We start from the raw sequence: 23,187 nt of genomic DNA, 5'->3' as shown, positions 1-23,187 counted from the left end.
CCTCTTAGATTGGTGCTGTCCAGCAGAATGTTCCACTACGATGCCTGATGCAGTGGCCACCAGCCAAATGTAAGCTACTGAGCACTGGAACTGTGGTCAGTGCGTGTGATTGAAGAAATGAATTTTTAATTGTATTTAATGTTCATTAATGAGGCCAGTGGCCACTGTACCAGGCAGCACGGTCTTAGGACATTAGTTTTCTCTTCTGTTAAATGAGGTAGTGATTGTCTCCTCTTCTTAAGTAGCTGATGTGATAAAATGAGACAATCTGTGTAAAATGTTCACCCCATAGTCTGAAACCTAATTGTACCCAGGAAATGTCAACTTACTATTATTGTTATTATTGTCATTGCTGTTGAAAATTTCAGAAGTAATGGGGTTTTCCAGTGACAAAACCAGAACACCTGTTGTCGTGTGTCCACCCTCCAGGGTGGACACATCCTTAAGGTTTCAAGGGTGGTGAGATTTCCTTACCCTCTGGGATCTTGGGTCCCCACTGTTATCAGTGACTGCATGGAACATTTCCACATTCATTGAATCTTCAGGGCCAGGCATAGTATTGAGGGCTTTACACGCAGGATCTCAGCCCTGGAGAGTGTTCAGACCCTCACGATGACCTTTGAGGTTGGTATGACTGTTACCCCATTGTACAGAGCAAGGAACTGAGGCTAGGAGATGGAGGGACTTGCCTTGCTAGTGAGTGGGAGGGGCTAGCAGGAAAAGCCAGCTCAGACAGACTCCAGAGGGTGAGGCAGGAAGCACCGTGCTTTCTCCTGATGTGGGGCCTTCCTGAGCTGGGGAGATGGAGTGCTGGGTGTGCCCCTTGCCTGCACGGCCAAGTGCCATTTCTCAAGGCACTCCCTGCTTCCTTCTCGGAGAGGCCTGAAAGATCCTCTTCTGCCTTTTGTCTTTTTTAGACCTTGTCCTCAATGTGATCTTGCCTGAACCCACCACATCTAACAGCCCTGAACTTGGGACGCAGGACCCCCCCTCCCGCATCCCAGGTTCCCCCACCCCCTCCACGCCCCCCATCTTGCACATGTGCACCAGATGGGGTATGCGTCTGTGTTTCTTAGTGTCATTCCCAAGATGGTGGTTTCTTGTGAATATCCTTCAGATGAAAGGTCTCATAAAAGTTCAAGCAGTACATTTTATTTGCTTGACCCCGTATACACTTTTCAGAGGCTTTTGGGACCATTTATTTATCAAGTTAGGCAAATAAGATGGAGACTAATCTTCAGGGGTTGAAAACTAGTGGCCCTCTGTCGTATCTTGTATCTGATGCACAGATTTTGTTTGTTTGTTTGTTTTTCTGAAAAATTATTTTTGAGCCCATATGTAAAAGTTGAAAGAGTTTGCATAAAAAACCCAGGACTTCGACTTCTCTCGAAAAGTCGAAATTGCTGACACACACAACTGAATTTGTCTGGTGTCGGTGAACCGAATTCTGCTGCCCCTTAGAAAACCGCAGGCGAGTTTGCAGCTTTGCTCATTTACATTTACCTGGGCTGCAGGTGCTTGAGCTCTGACTCTCACCTTAGTCTGTTGGAATAAACGAAGTCCAAGGCCGTCCACCAGGCGGTGTGGACGGAGCGGGGTTTCCAGCTCTCTCTCTGCAACTCCCGCATATGTCCACAAGAGGGCCACCTTCTGCGGAGGAACAGGCACTTTACAGATGGCTCCCAAGAGAGACTGCCTGGGTTCAAACTTACTCACTGTGTGACCCTGGGTAGTGGTCTAACTTTTCTGAATTCTAGTCTCCTATATGTAGACTGGTGATGATGGTAAAAGTACCTGCTTATGTGGTCTTTGTGACCTTGAAAGAAAATCCACGAAAAGCACTTAAAGTGGTGTTACATCTATTTCATTTATTATTATTATATCCAACAGAAATGCTTTTCCTCTTTTGGCTCAAGCATGTTAAAGCCTTCTGCGTTTTTTTCTGTCATTCTTCCTTTTGTGATGTGTGGGTGTGAGCTATAAACTTTAGTGTAAATTGAGTATTTTGGAGGATACATAATAGGATTAAAACATGCAAATGACTCTTGCAGCAAAGAGAAGAATTCTTTTATGTAGTGAATCATCCCTTCTACATGTACCTCGTTTTATATCAATACTGCCAGATCCTGGTCCATCACCTTTCTTAAAGTGGCACTATCCCTGTAACAGTCCCTATTTGAGAAAGCTTCTATGTGACTCATTAATGTTCTCTCCACCCCTGACCTAATGAGTTGGAAAGGCACTGACTGGGTTTCAGCTTTTGCCTGGCAGCTTTTTTTGTTTTTAATAGAATTTTTTGTGCCGATGCAGTTTTCATCTTTCTGTTGCAATACATAGATATGGCCACAAGAGAGCAGAAGTATTCCATAGTATTGCCTCAGAATTGCCATCCTTTGATATCTAGAACTCTTTTTTTTTAAATAAAAATAATACATGTAAAACCATTGGTTATCATTAAGTGCTATAATGTGAAGTCTAGTTTTTGTGAATACATAAACATAGAAATGGACAAATTTCGAGGTGTGTCCATACTGGAGTGTATAGAGACACATGGTTTGGGGGAGGGGAGTGGTTGCTGACAATGGTGAAGGGACATCTGACCCACACATTTATACCTGGGAATCTTCCCTTTCTTTTCCCAGCCCACGTCTTCAGAGGTTTCCTTTTCCCCCACTCCATGCAATGCTCCACTTTGTCTTAGGTTGCAAAATCATACTCTCGTCGGGCTCAGACACAAACCCTGTTTCATTGACAGCACTGAACCACCCTCAGGGTTCCAGCCCTCATTTCCCCTTAGGGCTCCTGAACCCCCAATCTGAACCCTAAAATGTGTGTGGCTTGGAGAAGAGAAGCAGGGAATGGAGACCAGCCATCAGGAGACTGGGGCTGTCCGTTTTGCACTGCTCTGATGTTACCCTGGATTTGCAGTAAGTCAGTACAGTCCAAGCCGGGCAGGAGGCATGGAGAACCCTCCAAGATGAGTAAACTAGAGCCTTGCCCATAAGGAGTTCAGGAGCTGGATGGGGAGACAGACAGGTAATTAATGGAGAGCTCTCTAACTGTGTGGATACATAGCGTATGAGCATATGTGCTAGCTTACAAAGCTCATGAACTTAAGATTCCCATTTTACAGGTGAGCAAAGTGAGGCCCAGAGAGGTTAAGTGATTGCCCAAGGTCATCTAGCTACCGAGTGGCAGAGCTGAGATTCAGATTCAGGCCTTTCTGACTCCAAGACAGCAATCCCAGCAGATGTCCGCGCAGAGCCTGGCGTTCCGCTAGGTACCACTAGAGGGCGGCATGAGGCCTCCTCTCAGGGCGCTTCGGGTCTGGTTACCCTCCTCTCTTCCCTCCGCTAGGAGATCACCCCGGGCCAGCTGAGTCTGGAGGACCTCTTGGAGATGACAGATGAGCAGGTGTGTGAGACCGTGGAGAAATACGGGGCTAACCGGGAGGAGTGTGCCCGGCTCAATGCCTCCCTCTCCTGCCTCCGGAACGTCCACATGTCAGGTGAGCAGACCCATGGGGATGGACGCTCGTCCGCAACGCGCCCACACCTGCAGGCCAGGTTGAGGTGGAGTCGGTTCTGGGTGGTGTGTGCCGCTCATGAGCAGAGGAAAGGGGCCTGGGGTTCGGAGCCGGAGGTGGTCGGGGCAGCTGCTCTTGCCCACCCTTCTGAGGTCGTAGGGCGTTTGGTTCTGGATAATTAAGGTCCAGATACGGAAATATTGGACGTGTGTGAAAGGTGAGGGGTCTTTTTACCTTAGACATTGTGACGTGCCTTTGTATTTAGGCTCAGCATCTAGCTTATTTTCTTACATAAATAATATAAATTCATTGTAAAATAAGTTGAAAAAATAGATAAAAATAAAATAAAAGCCCCAAGCCCCCACCCTATACTGTTATCGTTTTGGTATAGTTTTTGGTGTAATTCTTCCTGACAAATGGGTATGTATGTAGTGTCTTTAAATGGTCAATGATAAAACCATAAACTTAGGGCTAGCCATACATATGACTTTGAAACCTACTTTTTTCACCCAGCAAAATAAGCTCTCACTTTTTTTATCAGTTTGAGGTCCAAATATATTGTCATCTTCCTTTGCTATTTCTCATTAATTGCTCAAATCTCTGTTTGCCCTGATTAGCAAGACACCAAAAATCGTCCTGATTGGGACTTCCTGCTTTCCTCTAGTCTCATGATTTTCCCACAATTTCCGGGCCTTTTCAGTCCTAAGAGATCAACTCTGCAAATATCAGCCGAAGAAAAGCATTATTGGTCCACCTGCGCTGTTGTTTCAGTTCCTGCCGCAAGGAGTCACTGCTGAGCACTAGTCTGGCACTGTCAGGTGGATGTTTATAGGTGCCCTGGATGGATTCAACATGCAACATTTAATGAGTATTTATGAAATGACTATATGTGCCAGCAGGGCTCGGTATACGGAAGTGGACAGAGTAGAACATATTTGAAACAGGTCATTGGGCCAGCTCCCCGACAGATGCCTTTTTGTGTTCTTTCTTGCTAGCGGATTCTAATGATGGCTACAGTCATCATCAGGTAGCCCTGAGTTGGGGGCTGTTCTGCCTTGAAGGATGTTTGGTGGCATTCCTTGCCTCTGTCCACTAGACACCAGTAACACCCCCTGTCACAACAAACAGAAATGTCTCTAGATGTTTCTAAATGTTCCAGGGAGGGTGCAGAATTACCCCCGGTTGACTAACTATAAAGGTCATGTTATTCTTCACTCTAGTACAATGCTATTGACTCACTTGATATTTGCATAGTTAAGAAAGGCACTCAGCGCAGACAAAACCTGCTTCAAGGTGACTTCTCTCCCCCTACGGTGAGAAGCAGCTGGCAGTTTTCTCACCCTTAAAAAATTGCACCGAATTGCAGTGGCAGTTTTCTCACACTTAAAAAATTGCACCGAATTGCAGTATTATATCACAAACATCTTCCTCTGTCAATAAATGCATCTGCTGCTCATTTTTAATGCCTGAATTCTGCCACCATTTATCCCACCCGTCTCTTAGTTTTAGAAATGTATGTTGTGTCTGTTTTTTCTCCTATGATAAGCATTGTTGCAGTAAACAGTTTTGAGTGTTAACTTTAGGTGGTGACCCCTGTAGTGTGAACTCATACAAGTGGGGTTCCAGCAAAGTATGTACATATTTTAAGACTTCTGGTGAACCTTGCCCCATGACCTCCCCAAAATCTGTGCCAATTTTTGCCTCTCTCCCGCTCCTACCCCCCTACAATGTATGAGAGTGAGCATTTGAGGTTAGGTTCTTAATTGTTCTTCAGAGTTAATATCTCCTCTTCAGAACTGTACTGCTGAGTTTGAAAAAGTCCTTATAAATGAGCTGGACCCCAGTTCCTCCTGAGAGAGGGGTTTATGTCACTTCGCCATGGGCTGGGCCATCATCCTCTGTAACATTCTGGGCTGGCTGAGACTTGAGAAGGCCTCTCATCTGGTGTTTTCCAAAATTTTTTGATCAAGATGCACAGGAACAAGTATGACTTATGTTGCAACCCTTTACACACATGCAAATACACAAACACACGTGTACACATTCACATACACAAGTAAAAGGAGTTTCATGAAACAGTACTCATTCTTACTGTGCATGGTATTTTACACACTCTTTTCTGGTGTATTCCATATCATTTACTGAGTGCTGGTGATGACCCACCACTTTGATCTCACACCTCACTTTGGACTTTGAGCCACAGTTTGAAGAAAATATTGATCTTATTGATCCTCTTGCCTCTACCAATCCTTTCCAGGCAGCTAAGATTCCTTCAACGATGTCCTACCTCTGATGCCACCCTTTGAGCCACTGGGGCCTCTAAGGGCTGTGCTCATGCCCAGATTCCTCCAGCACCAAGGTCAGCTTGGAGAGAACCTTAGTGCAGTAAAGCACTGTCCACTCAGCTCTGAGTCTCTCTCTCTCTCTTTTTTTGCTGCACCTTGGGACATGTGGGATCTTAGTTACCCCACCAAGGATGGAACCCTTGCCTGCTGCATTGGAAGGCAGAGTCTTAACCCCCGGAGCGCTGAGGAAGTCCCTGAGTCTCCTTAATATCAGTATTATACTTTACTACTGCCCTTCGTCGATGTTATGGTGCCACCTTTCACATTTTAATTTAAACTTTTTTAAAGAGTGTTTTTTTCTAAATGGATGCCTCTCTTCCTTAGTAGACTTAAAGCTGCGAGAGAACAGGGATCGTACCTGTTTTTGTTCACCATTTTATTCCTAGCTATATAGCTAGCCCGTAGGAGGGACTCAGTAAAGATCTCAATACACCTTCTGCCCTCATGTAGCCCAGGAAAACTCCCCAGTGCCTGCACGTACAGACTCTCTTATGGATGCCAAGCTCCTCAGCTTTCCTTCTGGAAGCCCACTGTTCACATTTCCCCCCACAAGTCCTAAATACCCAATTAATCTATCAGTTACTTAGGGTTTCCTAGATCAGCCATGGATTTCCCATCTTGACACCCACCCCTCTGGCTAGAATTCCATTCCGCTTTGTCCTCCTGATGAATCTCTGCTTATCCTCACAGCCAGCTCCTGCCTCGAAGCTTCCACACCTTATTGAATGAATGGATGAATGAATGATTCTACCACCGACTGACCATGTCTAACAGTGACTTCCAGTGTCCTTGACTCATGCCCTCATCTGACCGTTACCTCTCTGAAGCAGATGCGGTTGGCAGCGTGCCCTTCACCCCTCTGTTGCTGGCAGCCAGCCCAGGTTACCTGCCTGTAGTGAAGGAAGTTTGGGAAGACCACCTGATGTGCTTGCTACTCATTTCCACCAGGGGGAAGCAGTGAGCCACCCGTCAACAATCCTTGCTTTACATTCTCTTCTCTCAGAAATTGCCATTGGTTCCATGAAGCTTCAAACTCTCTGGGGAGCTGGATGGGTCCTGCCATTTCCCCCGCCCTTCACCTTAACCAAAAATGTTATCCCAAACTAGAGGAAAAAAAAAAAACCACACATGTGTCTTTCCCACCAGACTCTTGTTTCTCAAGGGTCATACCATATTCATCCTTGGTATCCCCACCTCTCAGCCAGAAAGCTGGAGCCTCCAACAGTCAGTGAAATCAGATATTTAAAATTCTGGTGTGTAGTGGGGACTCGATGTGTGTTTGTTGAGTGACTGAAGGAATAAAAGTTGTGTTGAGAAACCCATCTGGAAACCAAGCTTGTGGAGACTAGGGAGCTTTCTGTCTGGCCAGGAATGTGTGTAATATCTGCCTGTCTGAGAGCACAGGGGCTGGTTGATTTTAGGGTTGTTAACCCTAATCTTAGTTTTCTCCTTGGGTTCTGGGGCTCTCCTTATTTCCGGGTTCCCAAGGAATCCCGAAGATAGGAAAGCTTAACCCTTTCATCTCTTCTCACAGTTTGTTAGATCAGCTTTCACCTGACACCAAAGAATACTCAATCCTCCCTTCAACAAGCTCCAAGAACCCCAAAGCCAGAGTGTCTTAACCTTTCCTTATCATATCAGCTGTGACCTGAAACCAGAAAGCATTCATTCGCTCATTTAACAGAATTTATCAATGCCTCAAGTATGCCAGGCACTCTATGAAAACATGTGCTTAGATATACGTTTTCATGGAGTTTACATTCTAGGGGGGGGAGACAGGCAATAAATTATATCATAATAAGCATGTACATTATAAAGTGTGTTAGACTAAGAGCTATGGAGAAAATGAAAAGTTGAGCTGGTGAAGGGGGATCAGTAGTGTCCTCTGGGAACAGGGGACAGGCTGTCATATTAAAAAGAGTGATCAGGCAGGCCTCCGTTCCCTTCACTGTTTTCCTTTCCAACGTCTCCTCAGTCCTCAGTCGTCTGCTCGGAGTATGGAATCTGGCATCAGACAAACCTGTCAGCTGGGTGACTTTGAGTTTGGTACCTCCTGATTCTGAGCTTAGTTTCATAAGTAGAGTGGAGATGACAATCATTTCCACCCCACTGACTTTTGGGTGGATTACAGGAGATGATGCAGGCAGTAAGAGACACTAGTTTGGTCCCTTGGTTGGGAAAATCCCCCTAGAGGAGGGCATAGCAACCTGCTGCAGTATTCTTGCCTGGAAAATCCCATAGACAGGGGAGCCTGCAGACTACAGTCCATGTGGTCTCGAAAGAGTCAGACACGACTTAGTGACTAAAACAAGGGTGGAGATGATGATCATTTCCACCCCACTGATTGTTTGGTTGGATTACAGGAAATGATACAGGCAAAGCACAATTCCTGGTCTTAGTTAAGTACATTGTCACTTTTACTGTTATTATTGTAGTAATTATCACCATCCTACAACCACCATCATCACCATTCCTGCTTCAGTTCCCATGATCACCATCACCATTATCACCAGCATCATGACCACCATTACTATCATTAGAACCTCTAGCCTTTCTCTGCCCCCAGCTCACTTTCCTCCACCTTCTTTCCATTTTCTCTTTTTTTCCTCCATTTGCTCCAAAGGGACCCTGGGCTTCAGTTTTCTAACTCCACTCTTTAACTCTTTGTTTCTCTATGATTTCCCTTCCCTCTGAGCCACTGTCTCCCTCAACCTTGATGCTTCTTGAGAACCTATTTCCCACTTTTCACTGGCTTGATCGTTCTCTTGTGGTGGCCCACCTTTCCCTGGCTAAAAAAACAAAAGTAGAAGTCCAAGCTACACCCCACTGCTGTGGTCACTGTAGACCTGAGGTCCTAAGGTGAAACTGATTTAGCTGCTAGAAGAGTATGTTCTTGCCATTCTTCCCGCCCCCCTTTCCCCAGCCCTATCCAGCCCAAGGCTTGAGACCTTGGATACAAAGACCACGGGCTCCCTTCCTGAACTTTCCTTTCCTGAGTCACAACTGCCTTACCAGAGGAGAGCCTGGTGGGGGTGTGGCTCCGATATCAGAGTGCTGTTGTTGTGGCTTTCTTTCTCTTTTCTGATGCTTCCTCTTTCTCTCTATGCTGTTTCTTGGCTTTTTGATTATTTTCAAAAATAATCCTAATAATGTGTGGTCACTTGCATCTTCACTTTTCTAAGAGAAAAACCCAGGTTCAAGATAATGTAAGACCTTACTTTTCTCCCTTTTGTACACATGTCAAGCACTCACTACACATATGATACTGTGCTGGGTTCCAGGGATTGAGGGCTTTCTTGGAACTTCAGGGTGGAGCTGAGACCAAGAGAAGGAGGAGGAGGAGATCTCCTGACGACCCTGGGATGGTGGGATCATGTGGAAGCGCATTGCTTCCACAAGGGAGCATGGAGCATCCCAGGCATGGAGAGACCAGTGTAGGGCTGGCTCATTGGGAATGCTGAGGAGAGAGGTCGGAGCTGGGGTCAGACAGAGGGCAGGCCAACCCCCACAGTGGACCAGGGCATGGAGCTTGCATGGCAGGGTTTTGAGTAAAAGATGCCTGGAGCACTTGTCTAGTTTTCAAACAAACACTGGCTGCAAATTGGGTGGGTGGCTCGGAGTGTGATGCCAGGAAGTGTCAGAGGAGCCCAGGGGTGCCACTGGCAGACAGGTGCCCTGAGGGGTGGCTTTCTTGAGCACCAACGTCCCCCTCCAGCTCCTCCTCCCCTAAGGGTCGGGGGTTGGTGGAGGGTCAGAGAACTGGCAGCCAGGAGATGAACAGGAGGCAAAGTGGCCCCGATTTAGGACAGCCTCAGATGCTCTCTGGTTTCTCTGCAGTTTGGGGATTGAATGAAGCCCACCAGGACCCCGCCTTCCACTAGAGCCTTCCCTCCACTGGAACAAAGAGTAGGGGCTGGCTTGATTGCCCTATTGTTTCCGTTGGTTCTAACTTTGGGAGGGCTGGGCTGGGTGTGCAGGACGAGCTGCCCCTCCCACAGCCCCCCAAGTCTAGTGTGTTCCAGTGCCCTGTCCTTGTTCGTTCTCCAGAATCTTGCTTCCTGGGTTCTCAGGAATCCCAGAAACAGCATGGCCCCATGTTAGGACTCTTGATGCAGGTGACCAGAAACGAACGTGATCACCCTTACACAGACATTGCTCATTCATTCACCCCATAAATTACGATTGAACGTCACGGCAGGGGACTAGAGACACGGTAGCGGGCATGGCCAGCCAGCTCCCACGGACCCTGTGCTCTAGACCTGAGCCATCCATTATGGCAGCCACTAGACTCATGTGGCAAATTAAAGTTATATTCATTAAAATGAAATAAAATTAAAATGTCACTTCTTCCACGGCACGAGTCCCTCTTCAGGTGATCCATCGCCACCTGTGTCTAGTGGCTCCCCTATTGGAACAGCCCGGGGTTCTAGGTCATTTCCATCATCACAGAAAGTTCTGTTGGAACGTTCTGCTCTAGAATGTATCGAGAGAAACAATAAGTAAGAGAAGCAACCAACAGTGATGAGTTTTATGCAGAGAATTAAAGTAGAGTGCTATGACGGTGACTCGGTGGCTGGTCCTGATGGGGTGGCCACAGAGGGAGTGTCAGTCAGAGCGCTACCAGAGAAGCAGGACCCCAGGTCAGCACCCCATCGGCCTAACCTGCCCTTCCCGATCCAGCCTCCTCTCTGGTTTCTTGAAGGCTGCCTTTGGCCCCTCTGTGTAGCCCACTTGCTGCTTCACCTGCAGCGACCAGCTCTGGCTTTTGTGGACGTCCCCACCATCCCTCTGCAATGAGAACAAAGAGAACCTGGCCCCCTTCTGTCATCTCTGATCAGCACCGTGGTTGCGCCCAGCAGGTGCTGAGCAGTTCAGTTCAGTTCAGTCGCCCAGTCGTGTCCGACTCTTTGCGACCCCATGAACCACACCACACCAGGCCTCCCTGTCCATCACCAACTCCCAGAGTCCACCAAAACCCATGTCCATTGAGTCGGTGATGCCATCCAACCATCTCATCCTCTGTCGTCCCCTTCTCCTGCCCTCAATCTTTCCCAGCATCAGGGTCTTTTCAAATGAGTCAGCTCTTCTCATCAGATGGCCAAAGTATTGGCGTTTCAGCTTCAGCATCAATCCTTCCAATGAATATTTAGGACTGATTTCCTTTAGGATGGACTGGTTGGATCTGCTTGCAGTCCAAGAGACTCTCAAGAGTCTTCTCCAACACCACAGTTCAAAAGCATCAATTCTCTGCACTCAGCTTTCTTTATAGTCCAACTCTCACATCCATACATGACCACCGGAAAAACCATAGCCTTGACTAGGCGGACCTTTGTTGACAAAGTAATGTCTCTGCTTTTCAATATGCTGTCTAGGTTGGTCATAACTTTCCTTCAAAGGAGCAAGTGTCTTTTAATTTCATGGCTGCAATCACCATCTGCAGTGATTTTGGAGCCCAGAAAAATAAAGTCAGCCACTGTTTCCACTATTTCCCCATCTATTTGCCATGAAGTGATGGGACCGGATGCCATGGTCTTAGTTTTCTGAATGTTGAGCTTTAAGCCAACTTTTTCAGTCTCCTCTTTCACTTTCATCAAGAAGCTGTTTAGTTCTTCTTCACTTTCTGCCATAAGGATAGTGTCATCTGCATATCTGAGGTTATTGATATTTCTCCCGGCAATCTTCATTCCAGCTTGTGCTTCTTCCAGCCCAGCGTTTCTCATGATGTACTCTGCATATAAGTTAAATAAGTAGGGTGACAATATACAGCCCTGACGTACTCCTTTTTCTATTTGGAACCAGTCTGTTGTTCCATGTCCAGTTCTAACTGTTGCTTCCTGACCCGCATACAGGTTTCTCAAGAGACAAGTCAGGTGGTCTGGTATTCCCATCTCTTTCAGAATTTTCCACAATTTATTGTGATACACACAGTCAAAGGCTTTGGCAGAACTGGGAGCAAAACTGACCCTGAACTTGTACTATATGGTCTGCGGGGGCTGAACTGTTTGAGGATTGCAGGTTCCATGTGCACCACACTGGATGAGCCAGGCCAGACCAAGACGGACCATCACATCAGTAATCAGATCACAGCTCCTTCTCTCAGGCCCTCTGTGTCTTCAGCAGCCCACCACGCCCGGCTCCCCTGACTTTGCTTTTCCTTGGAAGGCCTGCCTCAGGGCCTTTGCACAGGTCATTTTTTCTGCCTGGAATGCACTGCCCTAGTCTGCCTCTGGCTAATTCCTTGTCACTTGGGTCTCAGCTCAAATTCCACCTTCTCCTGGTCCCACCTCCCTCTCAATCACTCATTTCTTCATGGTCCCTATCATAAATATAATCATTTTTTGTTTAAATGTTTGTTTCTCTACCCCTTCTCACTAGAACAATGGTTCTCAGATCTGAATGTGCATCAGAATCCCCCAGAAGGTTCTACCCCCAGATTCTGTGGTTCAGCCAGTTTGGGGCAGCATCCAGGAACTTGCATTTTTAAACAGTTTCCCAAGGTGTGCTGTTGCTCCTGGTTTGGGGCCTGCACTGTGAGAGTCACTGTGCCGGAACTGTCCCAGGGCCTGACTCAGAACCAGAGTGTCAAGAGCAGTTACTGAGTGATTGAATGAGTGACAGTCCATGGTAATGGTCACAGCAAATACTGCATTCCTGTTGGGCCAAGAGCTGTTCTGGGTAACTGACTTGCAGCCTTGGCTTACTTAATCATTTTCACAATCTCGTGAAGTCCACGTGATTATTATTTCTATTTTCTGGTAAGAACACTGAGGCTCAGAGTCACACAGCAACTGAGTATCAGAAATGGTTTGTGGAGAAGGAAATGGCAACCCACTCCAGTATTCTGCCTGGGAAATCCCAGGGACAGGGGATCCTGGTGGACTACAGTTGACGGGGTCGCAAAGAGTCGGACATGACTGAGCGACTAAGCGTGCTCCAGTATCATGTCCTGGCATGGAATACAATCACAGCTTTGGGTTTCCCAGAGACAAAAATCATATCAGCTTAGTGGAAGGGCTTACCCCAGAGAAAGTACAGCATATCGGTTCATAGAATATAAGAAGGTAGAGATTGCTATTCCTGATGCCCTGACAACACTGGTATTTCAGACTTCATGGTTGGTTCTTTGAGTGGCTGAATTGCTTTAATATCTAGATTTTATCTGATGAGTCAGAAATCCCAAACTACATTTATTTTATATAAACATTAAATCCAGACCAGCCAAACAAGAAAAAACAAAACAAAACACAGAGTTTGAACCTGGGTCCATCTGACTCCTAAGCTGTGGCTCCCTCCTAAGAGAGCGGTGAGGGCAGCTTTCCCCTTACCTCTGAGAGCTCCAAGTATCTCCCAATTTGCTCGGCTGAAGTGACTGCCCTTGGTGAGGGAAAGGGGTTGCAGGGATGTAACAGCTTAAGCCAGAACAGAGATAAAAAGAAAGAACATAAAACCTGAATGATATGTAACTATCAAATTGCCTGTTTGCAGAGCACCTTCAGTTGTAGTAAGAACCCACACACAGATAGTTCCTTCCTATTCTCACAACCTGATGAGTGGTAGGTAGGCAGACCAGGATGAGTACCCATTCCGCAGATGGGAACACTGAGGCAAAGAAAAGGTTACTTTGAGCCACCCAGGATCTCACAGAGCTGAGATTGGAACAACAACATCCCTTTCCTGCTTCTCAGTGCAGAACCCCTTCTCTTGTCTGGTGTCAGGAGTCGGGTGGGGATGATGGCGGTGGCCGTGTTTCCCCTCCAGGTGGGATCCTGGAGCTGGGGAGAATGGAGTGCTTCCCTAAGCTGGGCATGGCTGGGAAAGCTCAGGAGTCCCTAGATCTGCTTCAGAGTCTGAGGAGATTCCCCCGTTTTCCTGGCAGGGTTGAGTCTGTCTTGGTGTCTATTTCTGCCCTTTTCAGCCATGGAGGCATCCACAGGTATATCAATGTGTTTGAAAAGTTCAGTAAGTGTGCAGGAGGAAGGTGGAAAGGGCAGGGATGATGAAGAAAAATGTTACGATATCATGATATTATTTGGAACTGGGCTATTTTCCCCTCCCCCTAAAATGTCCCAATGTTGTGACAACTCATTGCTGGAAACTACGAGAGGATTCTAGTTCGTAATAGTCACGCTTTTTACTCAGGTAGTTCCCCCCCCCATTGTTTAATAGTAAATAAACTGTTTACTATTTAAATAATTTTCCTATTTACTGACTTATAATCTTATATGAGAAGTATCCAAGCTATTGTTTGGGGAAGGGAAAAACAAGGCTTTGTTTTGACCATAATTTGCATGTTAATATTTTAAAAATGGATTCATAGGAGGAATAATGTCTGGAAGGAAATACACTTGGATATTTAGCACAGTTTTTGGATTAGGGTGATTGTGATTTCTCTTTTGCTTGTCTGGTTTTTCTATTTTTCTGGGTAAGGAACAAGCAGTTGTGTAATTTAAACCCCAAAAAACAGAAAGGAAAAAATTCCTCCTTGAACCCAGTTTGTTTAGCTTTTTCTGTACCCACCCCTTCTGTTATTTCAACAATTTCTTTGTTGATTAACCCCTTTCTTTGCACCTGCTCAAAAGGGAAAACTTCCTGCTGCCATTTCCTGAAGTAAAATTCCCTGTAGCTTAGACAATTTTTGATGATGTCCCAGAAGCAACTTATATGCCACCACTGCTGGGAAGTCTTCCTAGATTGCCCCTTCTTCACTTTGTGTTAATTATCCCACAGTTCTCTTGTAGCTTTTTTTTTTTTTTTAAGATTTTTTTCATGTGGACCATTTTGAAAGTCTTTATTGAATTTGTCACAAGATTGCTTCTGTTTTATATTTTGTTTTTTCTGGCTGTGAGGTATATGGTATCTTAGCTCCCTAACTAGGGCTCGAACCTGAACCCCCTGCATTGGAAAGTGAAGTCTTAACCACTGGACTGCCAGAGACATCCCTCTTGTAGTTGTTTTGATATAAAAATCTCTCAGATTAGAAATTCCTCATTAGCAGGAGCCATCACAAATAGCAATGAGTTATTAAAAGCACGCCCTGTATCAGGTATCGTTCTAAGCTGATTTCAAGGATAACTTCACTTAATCTTCAGAACTTGGCCATGAGATAGGGAATGTTGTAGTCCCCAGTTTTCAGATAAGAAGACTGAGGAGCAGGGAGGTGAACCTACTGACCCAAGCTTACATGAAGTGACTTGCAGAGCACCAGGGTTTGAGCTTTGGCTGACCGCAGGCTCATTTTTTTTTTTTTTTTGCTTCCTTTGTTTGCTAGAAATTACTTAACACAGTGGCAAAAGTATCACTGAAGCAGTTAACAAATACATAAAAGTAAAAGTCTCTCAGTCGTGTCTGACTCTGAGACCCCATGGACTATACAGTCCATGGAATTCTCTAGGCCAGAATACTGGAGGGGGCAGCCTTTCCCTTCTCCAGGGGATCTTCCCAACCTGGGGATAGAACCCAGGTCTCCCTCATTGCAGGCAGATTCTTTACCAGTTGAGCCACAAGGGAAGCCCAGGAATACTAGAGTGGGTAGCCTATCCCTTCTCCAGTGGATCTTCCCGACCCAGGTATCGAACCAGCAACTCCTGCATTGCAGGCGGATTGTTTACCAACTGAGCTGTCACGGAAGCCCTGAACAAATACACGAGCCGTCATAATTTAATCATGGAAATGATGCTCTTGGAGGAGGAGGTTGGTGCATTTCTAGATTTGCTCCAGGAGAGAGAAGTGAGAAACAGATGTTTTCTGCCTATATCACTGAGGGCTTGTGTGGTGGAGATAAGAAACAGAGAATGAAAGAGAATTCACTCTGAATCAGGGGTCGCTGGCCAAATTCGGCCCTCTGCCTGCTTTTGAAAATAAAGTTTTAATGGAACATTGCCACACCCATTTATTTACATTGTGAAATAAAATTTACATTTTATGTCAAGATAAGAAAAATTTGAATATAAAAAAATTTTCTCTGCCCTGTGACCTCCCCTCTCAGCTCTACTGTTCTTTGCTTCTCTGCATTATGCAGTGACCAACCTTCCCCGTCGGCAGAAATACCTGCTCAACCATGAAAAGCAACATTCTCCTAGCATTAACAGGACAACACAAAGAGAACATTCCTTCTTGATCTTGTAAGGGGCCATGATGATGCTTAGATCTGGATTGTGTAACTGTCAATAAGGTGTCATTTAATGTACAGCCCTCTGTCTCAAAAAACTTACATGACTGTGCCTTGACTTATAACAGGCAGAACAGTTCTTGGAACTTTCCGAGATGCCGTTCTTGGGTTACAATCCTCAGTTTCACTCAATTAAAAATTTCCATTTCTTTCTTAGATTGATGGATTAAATGTTCATCGACAACATATTATGTTGTCTATGGCTATTCTCACACAGCAGCGGCAGAATGGAGACCATCTGGCCCAGAAAGTCTAAAGTATTTACCTTCTGGCTTTTACAGAGGAAGTTTGCTAATAACCCTTATTGTAAAAGACCAAGCAAGAGATACTAAGTGTTCTTTAAAACAAATACACACATGCTCTAAAACAGGAGAGATCTCAGTCTGATATTAAGAGGAACTTTGGGAGGAGGGAAGTAAGTACACAGTGAGATTGGGGGACATTGATGGTGGAGAACTCTGCCACGAGGGTGCATTACTATTTGCACAGTACAGCATTACCTGGAGCTGTCCTTTATCGAGCACTTACCATCCTAAATGCTCAGAGGAAGGAAGAAAGGGCAGGAAGGATGGACAGGCTCAGAGAGGTTGAATAGCTTGCTCAGGGTCACACAGCTGCTACAGGATAGAGCCTGCACTCAGGCCTATGCCAGACTCGGTCAAAACACATGCTTTCAGGGAACTTCCCTGGTGGTCCAGTGGTTAAGACTCCGTGCTTCCACTGCAGGGGCCGTGGGTTTGACCCCTGGTTGGGGAACTAAGATCCCACATGCCATGTGCTGTGGCCAAAAAAACAAAACAAATGGAAAAAAACCCACATGCTTTCATTGCAGTGTCCTGCATGCCGACTTTTCTTGTCTATTTCCTGCTAGACTGTGAGCTTTGGGGGGCTGGGGATCACACTGCATCTCTCGAGTGCTGCCTGGATCGTGCCCCTGTATTATTTAGGGGGGGTTGCAGGTCTCTTTGGGCAAACATGTCACACCATCGCCGTAGGATTCTGAAGGCGGGGGCGCCTCACACTCCAGGTCTCCCAGCTGCCTCCTCCTCAATTTGGAAAAGGAAACCCGAAATGCCTCCCTTCCCCCAGTGACACAGGCCTGTTGATGTGTCCACCCTCCACGTCAGCTCTGTCCTTGGGAACAGAGCTCAGTTTAGCTCCATCATCTGATCATCTTCTTTCTTTAGCGCTTTTGTTTTTCCCCTCTCCGTCTGGTACTTTGTGGAGGAGAAATGAGGCGGACAAGCTCTGTAATCGGATACCAGGACACCCTCAGTGACAGCGACAGTTTGTTTTTCTAGCTCTAACTTCTAAAGACCTTCTGCCTTCATTGTCACGGAAGGCGGGGGTACTAAGTGGCAGGCTGTCTGTTTTGCTTTAAATCTTAGGCTCCTTGCTTGAAAAAGATGGGGTCAAGTCGCTGGCTGGCTGCACACACTTGGATGATTCTTCCTCCCTGTGTTTATTACCTTGGACACCATCCAACCGGGGCTATTACATGATGACTCCTGATGGCCACCAGGGGGCGCTGCCTGACAACCATCCTTGAGCTGAGCAGGGAGTGGGGGAGGGGGGAAGATCTACATTAAGGTGCAAACTGGAAGAAGAAAGCTCAGTCTAATCATCTGAACTTTCAAATAGGGAAAAAACAGGGTCCCCGAGAGGAGAAAGGCCTGACCCATCTACAGGATGGATGAATGTGGGCTTCATTCTGTGTTATAGACAAAGCATCTGGGCAGGCTAAGAACCAGGGGAACTTTAGTCTCTTGTCCCAGCTGGCCTTGTGTGAGCTGCACAGCATCGGAGCAGCTCCTGGCTCCTGCCTGCCTCCAGTCGGCTCAGACGGGGTCTTGCAGTCACTAACCTTCCTACAGCCCTCTTGTCACCGAAGCTCTCGCCCTCCAGCTCCTTGCCACACTGCAAGACCAATTAAGAGAAGAAAGTGATCTGTAAAGGAGGAACGCTGAAACGCAGTCTCCAAATAATAACTATTGGAGATGCAGCAGGAGCTTGACAGAGTCAGTGGCTTCATTCCCTTGGGAGACGTCTGGCAAGAGCAGGGGGCCAGACGTGGGGTAACTCTGGCCGTAAAGGAGCCTCCTGGAGACTATGAACAGGAGGCCACGAAGAGAAGCAGCAGGACTTGCTTTGATCAAAATCATCATCTTAGCCCTTGCCACGTGCCCGGCATGGGGATGTAGAGATTAAAAAAACACGCGGGCTACAGTTGGAAAGGGGCTGGGCTCCGGGTTTCCTCTTTTAGGCAGCCTGGCCAGATTTTGGCACAGTCAGGATCACGTGTGACTTCTGAGCCTGAAATGTGAGTCCTGGCTGGACCACTGGGCTGTATTAAAGCTGGTTCAGCCCCTTCCCCATCAGAGTCTCTGTCTTTGAAGAAACAGGCATGAAAACACCTGCCCATCTAGTGCTGTCGGGAGGAACAGGTGTAATGACGCATGTTTCCTCCTCTGTCAGGGGTTCCTCCCCCGCTCGAGCAAAATCGCACTTTGATCCTTTTGGCTGCAGTGAATCAGAAACCATATGAGCCAACTGAATGGGATGAGCCAAAGGTTTCTCTCTCTGCTCCCCAAAGGCAGACTCCTCAGGAGGTGAAAGGTCCTGGGGCCCCAGAGCTGGTGAAGCCCACTCGCCCATGTGCATGGACAGCCAGGGGTCACATCATGACTTCAGGCAAGCCCCTGAATTAGCCAGAGCTAATGCCCATGGACGGAGGGTGGGCAGTACAGCCGTTTTATTATTTTGGAGCAGAAAAAAGATAACCCATCACAGCCTTCTTTTCATACACTTGAGAGGTTGGAAAAGTTCTCATCCTCTTTTACAGAATCACGAGACTCTTATTTATTCCCCCAAAGTGAGTAAGCTTCTAGACTAAAGAAAGGGCTTTTAAGGGAGGGGATCTGTCGATTTACACAGGGTTCTTCCTCACACTGCTGACTGTCTCTGGATGTGGGGTGGGAGGCATTGTGCTTCAGAACAAGGATCATTGTCTCAGGCCCCAGGCAGGAGGTTTTCTTGGGCTCCTCAATGACAGCAGACAAAGGGCAGCTCAAGGTTCTCAAACTTGGCACTGTTGACACTTCTGGCTGGATGATTCTTGGTGGTCGGGGCTGTCCCGTGGATTGTAGACTATTTAGTAGCGTCCCTCCATGCCATGAGCTTTGATGCTAGAAGCATCCATCCTCCAACCCCCTCCTCCTTCGTGAAATCCAAAATGCCTCCCGGCGTCCTCAGATGTGCCCGGTGGAGAACGCTGCCTTGACTTCTCCAAGGTGCTCCAGGCTTCGCCCAGCTCATGATACTCCCGCTCAGATGATGGTGGTGATGATAAGGATGTCAGGGATGATGACAAGTGAAGTATTCTGAGGCCAAATGAAAGCCAGGAAATTTTGTGAAGACTGAGGGTCTATAAAAGCACAGAAAACAGTAATTGAGTTGGACTTGGGCTTATCATGCCCAGAGCATCATTTTCCCAGGGGTCTTTAGTCAAATTTCCAGGAACCAGAGCAGGGGGGCTGGGAGAACCTGGGGGGAGGGGTGGAGCGCAGCCCCAGTGAGCTCCAGGGGACTTTCTAGAGGAAGGAACCAGCTACATGGAATTCCGAGGATGACAGGCTGTGTTTGGGCTTCTTTGCCTACTTCCTGAGTTGATTATTTTGTTTTATTGCCCACCAGTGCCAACTCTCAGATCTGCTCAGGGTGTTGTTTTGTTTTTTTTCTTTCAAATCATTCTAGCTCAAAAAAATTTTTTTTTATATTTGCAATATCTTTTTGGGACGTTTTGGAGGCAGTATCTTCCTGAACCATTTTGTGTTGTAAAAGCTGCCTGCAGACTTTCAATGCCAAAATCAGTCATGTGCACGTTCTTTTTTTGGAAAGAAGAATGTTGTATATACAGAAAATGGCAGGATCTGACCTAGCCTCATCCACTTTCCTTTGATCCCTGTACCCATGACCAGAAGGTGAAAGACAAATTTAAGTTAAATTCTTCCTAAGCTCTGACCATGGGCTTTGTTTGGCAAGGTCTTTCATGTTCCTGGGCGATACCAGTTCTATGAGGAGACACTGAGTTTTTGGCAAAGGGAAATTATGACAACAGGGTTGGGCCAGAAAAGGTTGGGCCAGAGGTTAGGTTAGAGGTTTCGTTATGCAGGAAGGGCTTGGTGTCCAGTAGATTTTTTGCTAAACATTCATGGTGCCAATGAATGTGGAAAGGGAGGATTTAAAATGCCCCTCCTGCCCCTGCTTTGATGTCTCTCTCTGCAGAGATGATTGCTGTTCCCCATTGTGTCCAAGGTGTTGCTCCATGCTTACCATGCGCTCAATGCACGGCATGTAAGGACTTTCTGTGATGGCCACCTGTTGTCCTTATAACAACTTTGTCAAGTTGGGGCTGCCCTGTGAAAAGGGAGGAGATGGGGGTTCAGAGAGGTGGATGAATTTAGCCGAGACTGCACAGCATAGGCAAGTCAGGAAGGCAGCCTTGCACTTGGGAGTTTGGAGTGAAACCACTGCTTTAATACCACGCCCCGAGGCCCTGAGGAGAGACAGGAAGGGAGTGGCATCAATTGAGAACCCAAGTGCGCTACAAAAGTCGCCCAGCTGAGGTTACCTGGACTCGGGCAGGTCTGCTTAGGTGTGAGTTTTGAGAATCATGAACTCACTGGGTGGCAGAGACCTGTGGGCCCAGGCAACGCCAGTGGGTGATTTGATGCCCTGGGAGTAGATTGGAACGGAGCCACTGACCGAGTTGTACCTGGGCTGGGCCTGGAACAAGCGGTAGGTGACCAGGGTTGGGGGGAGAGGTAAGGTGACGCAGGAGGTGGGGCTGAGGACGAGGCCTGGACCCTGAAGGGGAGTCCTGCTCTGTGGTGTCAGGCAGCTGCTGGCCCGAGTTCTCTGGAGCTCTTTAGTGGGAGCAGAGTAGTAGTACCTGTAAGTAAGTGAAGTGTTAGTCGCTCAGTTGTGTCCGACTCTTTGCGACCCCATGGACTGTAGCCCACCAGGCCCCTCTATCCATGGAATTCTCCAGGCAAGCATAATGGAGTGATTTGCCATTTCCTCCTCCAGGAGTAGTACCCGTATCTCCCCCCACAGGAAGGACGCAGTGAGGCCATGCGTCTCAAGGCTGTGGCTCAGCCCTGGCGCACGGTGTGTGCTCAGTAAGTGCACGGCAGATGCTGCGCTGCTTACACTGTTACTGCTAGTGATCCGGCTCAAACAGAAACAGCTCAGGGGCAGGTAGGCATGGCTGCTGCCTGTGAAAGTTTCTTTAAGTGAAACGTCAGGCGAAGGGAAGACCTGGGGTTCGGTGCAGCGAAAGGGGAATCACAGCTGCCTGCTTCCTGGTCCGCCGAGCTCACATTTCTGCTGACAAGGACCAGTTCTGAGGTCCGAAGGGCGCCGTTCCTCAGTGTTAGCAGCCCCGGGCGATCCCCACCAGGGATCCAGGTGGGCTCCACTCAGAGGGAGGGGAAAAGGGAGGAAATGGAGGAGACTCTTCCACAAATCGGCTGTTATCCCATTAAACGTTGGCCTTGATGTCACATGATCCTGGTTTCAAATGCCGGGCTCCTGTAGCTTACCTGCTCACGACTTTGGGAAGTTGGTCCACTTCTCCAGGCATCAGCATCCCCTTCTGCACAGAGGGGAAGAGGCTGTGGAGTTGGAAGGGCCACAGGAGCTGGGAGCAGTCGATGGTTAGCAAGCTGGAGAGGGCCCAGAGGAGCAGGCAAGGACTCGGGCAAGGGGACCAGCTGGGGTACCAGAGATCCAGGTGAGCAGGGACAAAGGTCAGCATCGATACCGCTGGGCGTCTGCCCTGAATTTTGCACCTGTGTTGCTGGGGTGATGCCTCTCAGGTCAAAGAACGTCCCTGGATCCTACAGCCATCAGCCATTTTTCTCTCCCTGACCCACCAGACTCCTCACAGATGTGAGCAGGGAGCAAAGTCTCCCCCCGCACCTCCCACCTCCCCTGCCCAGCAGAAAAACAACTCAGAGCACAGCACCCTGGGCTGGGACCTGAGACTTTCCTGGAATCCTCCTGGTTTACTTCCTGGGTCACATCACTCAGGCCTCACTTTCTCTCTTTAAAGAAGAGTATCAGAATTCTCACTCTCCTCACCTGCCCGGGTGTCAGTGAGGGTCAAACCAGGTGACATTCAGGAAGGGCTTTGCCAGCCATCTAGAACCTACAGTGGGGAGGGGTAGTTACTTTTACTGAGGACCGCTGGGTCTGAAGCACCAGCTTTATCTGGGGCCTTGAGCAAAGAAGAGGTGGAATCTCGCTTGAAACAAGTTCCCTGGAGCTCTGGTTTGCTGCCCCAAAACAGATGTAGGCAGACACAATACAAATGTTGCAGCAAGGCACACAGAAATCTTCGATGGCCCATCCTGGAAAGCAGAGCCTGGTTAGGATGTTGCGACAGTCGGGGGATGGTGATGTTTTAGTATATCGTTCACTCCTGTATTCAGCTTGAACAGGTGTTAATCAGTTACCTCCCCGTCCCCGGTACTGGGGGGAGAGGCACCGGCTTTGTGACCTTGAGTGAGTCATTTCATCTGTGAGCTATCATTTCCTGGCCTGAATATTCAGATGATAGTTGTCCCTCCTCCTTGGCTTCTTGTGAGGATTAAATGAGATAAAATATGCAATGACCAGTGCCTGGTATGGTGTTCCATGGAGCCTGATAACTAGTCCTTTGCTATTGCTGTCATTGACCAGTAACTGTTGTTACTCTTCGGTTTCTCTGATTCTGTTGACTACTCCTGGGAGTCCTGCAAGAATTATTTCACTCCTCTCCTCATTGGCACTCCCTGTTCCCTACCCTGTTTTCTGTGTGAATTAAGTGCCAAAGGCTCATGTCCCAGGTTATGGATGAAGAAAAAGGTACCGCTGTCTATGCCAACTGGTCCAGGTCTCAAAGAGACAGAGAAGAGGGGTCTTGGGGTTGCCCCTCCTGTGCCTCTGTCAAGATGTGCCAAATTGGGATGGTTTCTGCCAGTGTGATGCTTGCACAAAACTTCTCATCTACGGAAAGAAATGGCTGATGCTGGTGGAACAGAGTATCAGCCAAAATGTAGGATGGAAGAATAAAAAGTTGACCAAACTTTCTTTTCAAATGCATT

At 47.4% G+C, this 23,187-nt stretch overlaps 1 protein-coding gene across 3 annotated transcripts in view; it reads left to right on the top strand.

Moving 5' to 3' along the window:
* The window catches only part of KSR2 (kinase suppressor of ras 2), a 476,682-nt gene that overhangs the window by 120,648 nt on the left and 332,847 nt on the right, over positions 1 to 23,187 (top strand). For all 3 annotated transcript variants that reach the window (XM_081539723.1, XM_081539722.1, XM_081539724.1), the window contains exon 3: positions 3,358 to 3,508. In XM_081539723.1, the coding sequence (XP_081395849.1) occupies positions 3,400 to 3,508 (109 nt within the window). In that variant the 5' untranslated portion in view covers positions 3,358 to 3,399. The remainder of the gene's footprint in view (positions 1 to 3,357; positions 3,509 to 23,187) is intronic.

The sequence above is a fragment of the Giraffa tippelskirchi genome, chromosome 11 (genome assembly GCF_054371585.1).
Source record: "Giraffa tippelskirchi isolate mGirTip1 chromosome 11, T2T-mGirTip1v1.2.pri, whole genome shotgun sequence".
Lineage (NCBI taxonomy): Eukaryota > Metazoa > Chordata > Mammalia > Artiodactyla > Giraffidae > Giraffa > Giraffa tippelskirchi.
Note: the sequence above shows the minus strand (reverse complement) of the source record. Positions and strands in the feature narration are given on the sequence as shown.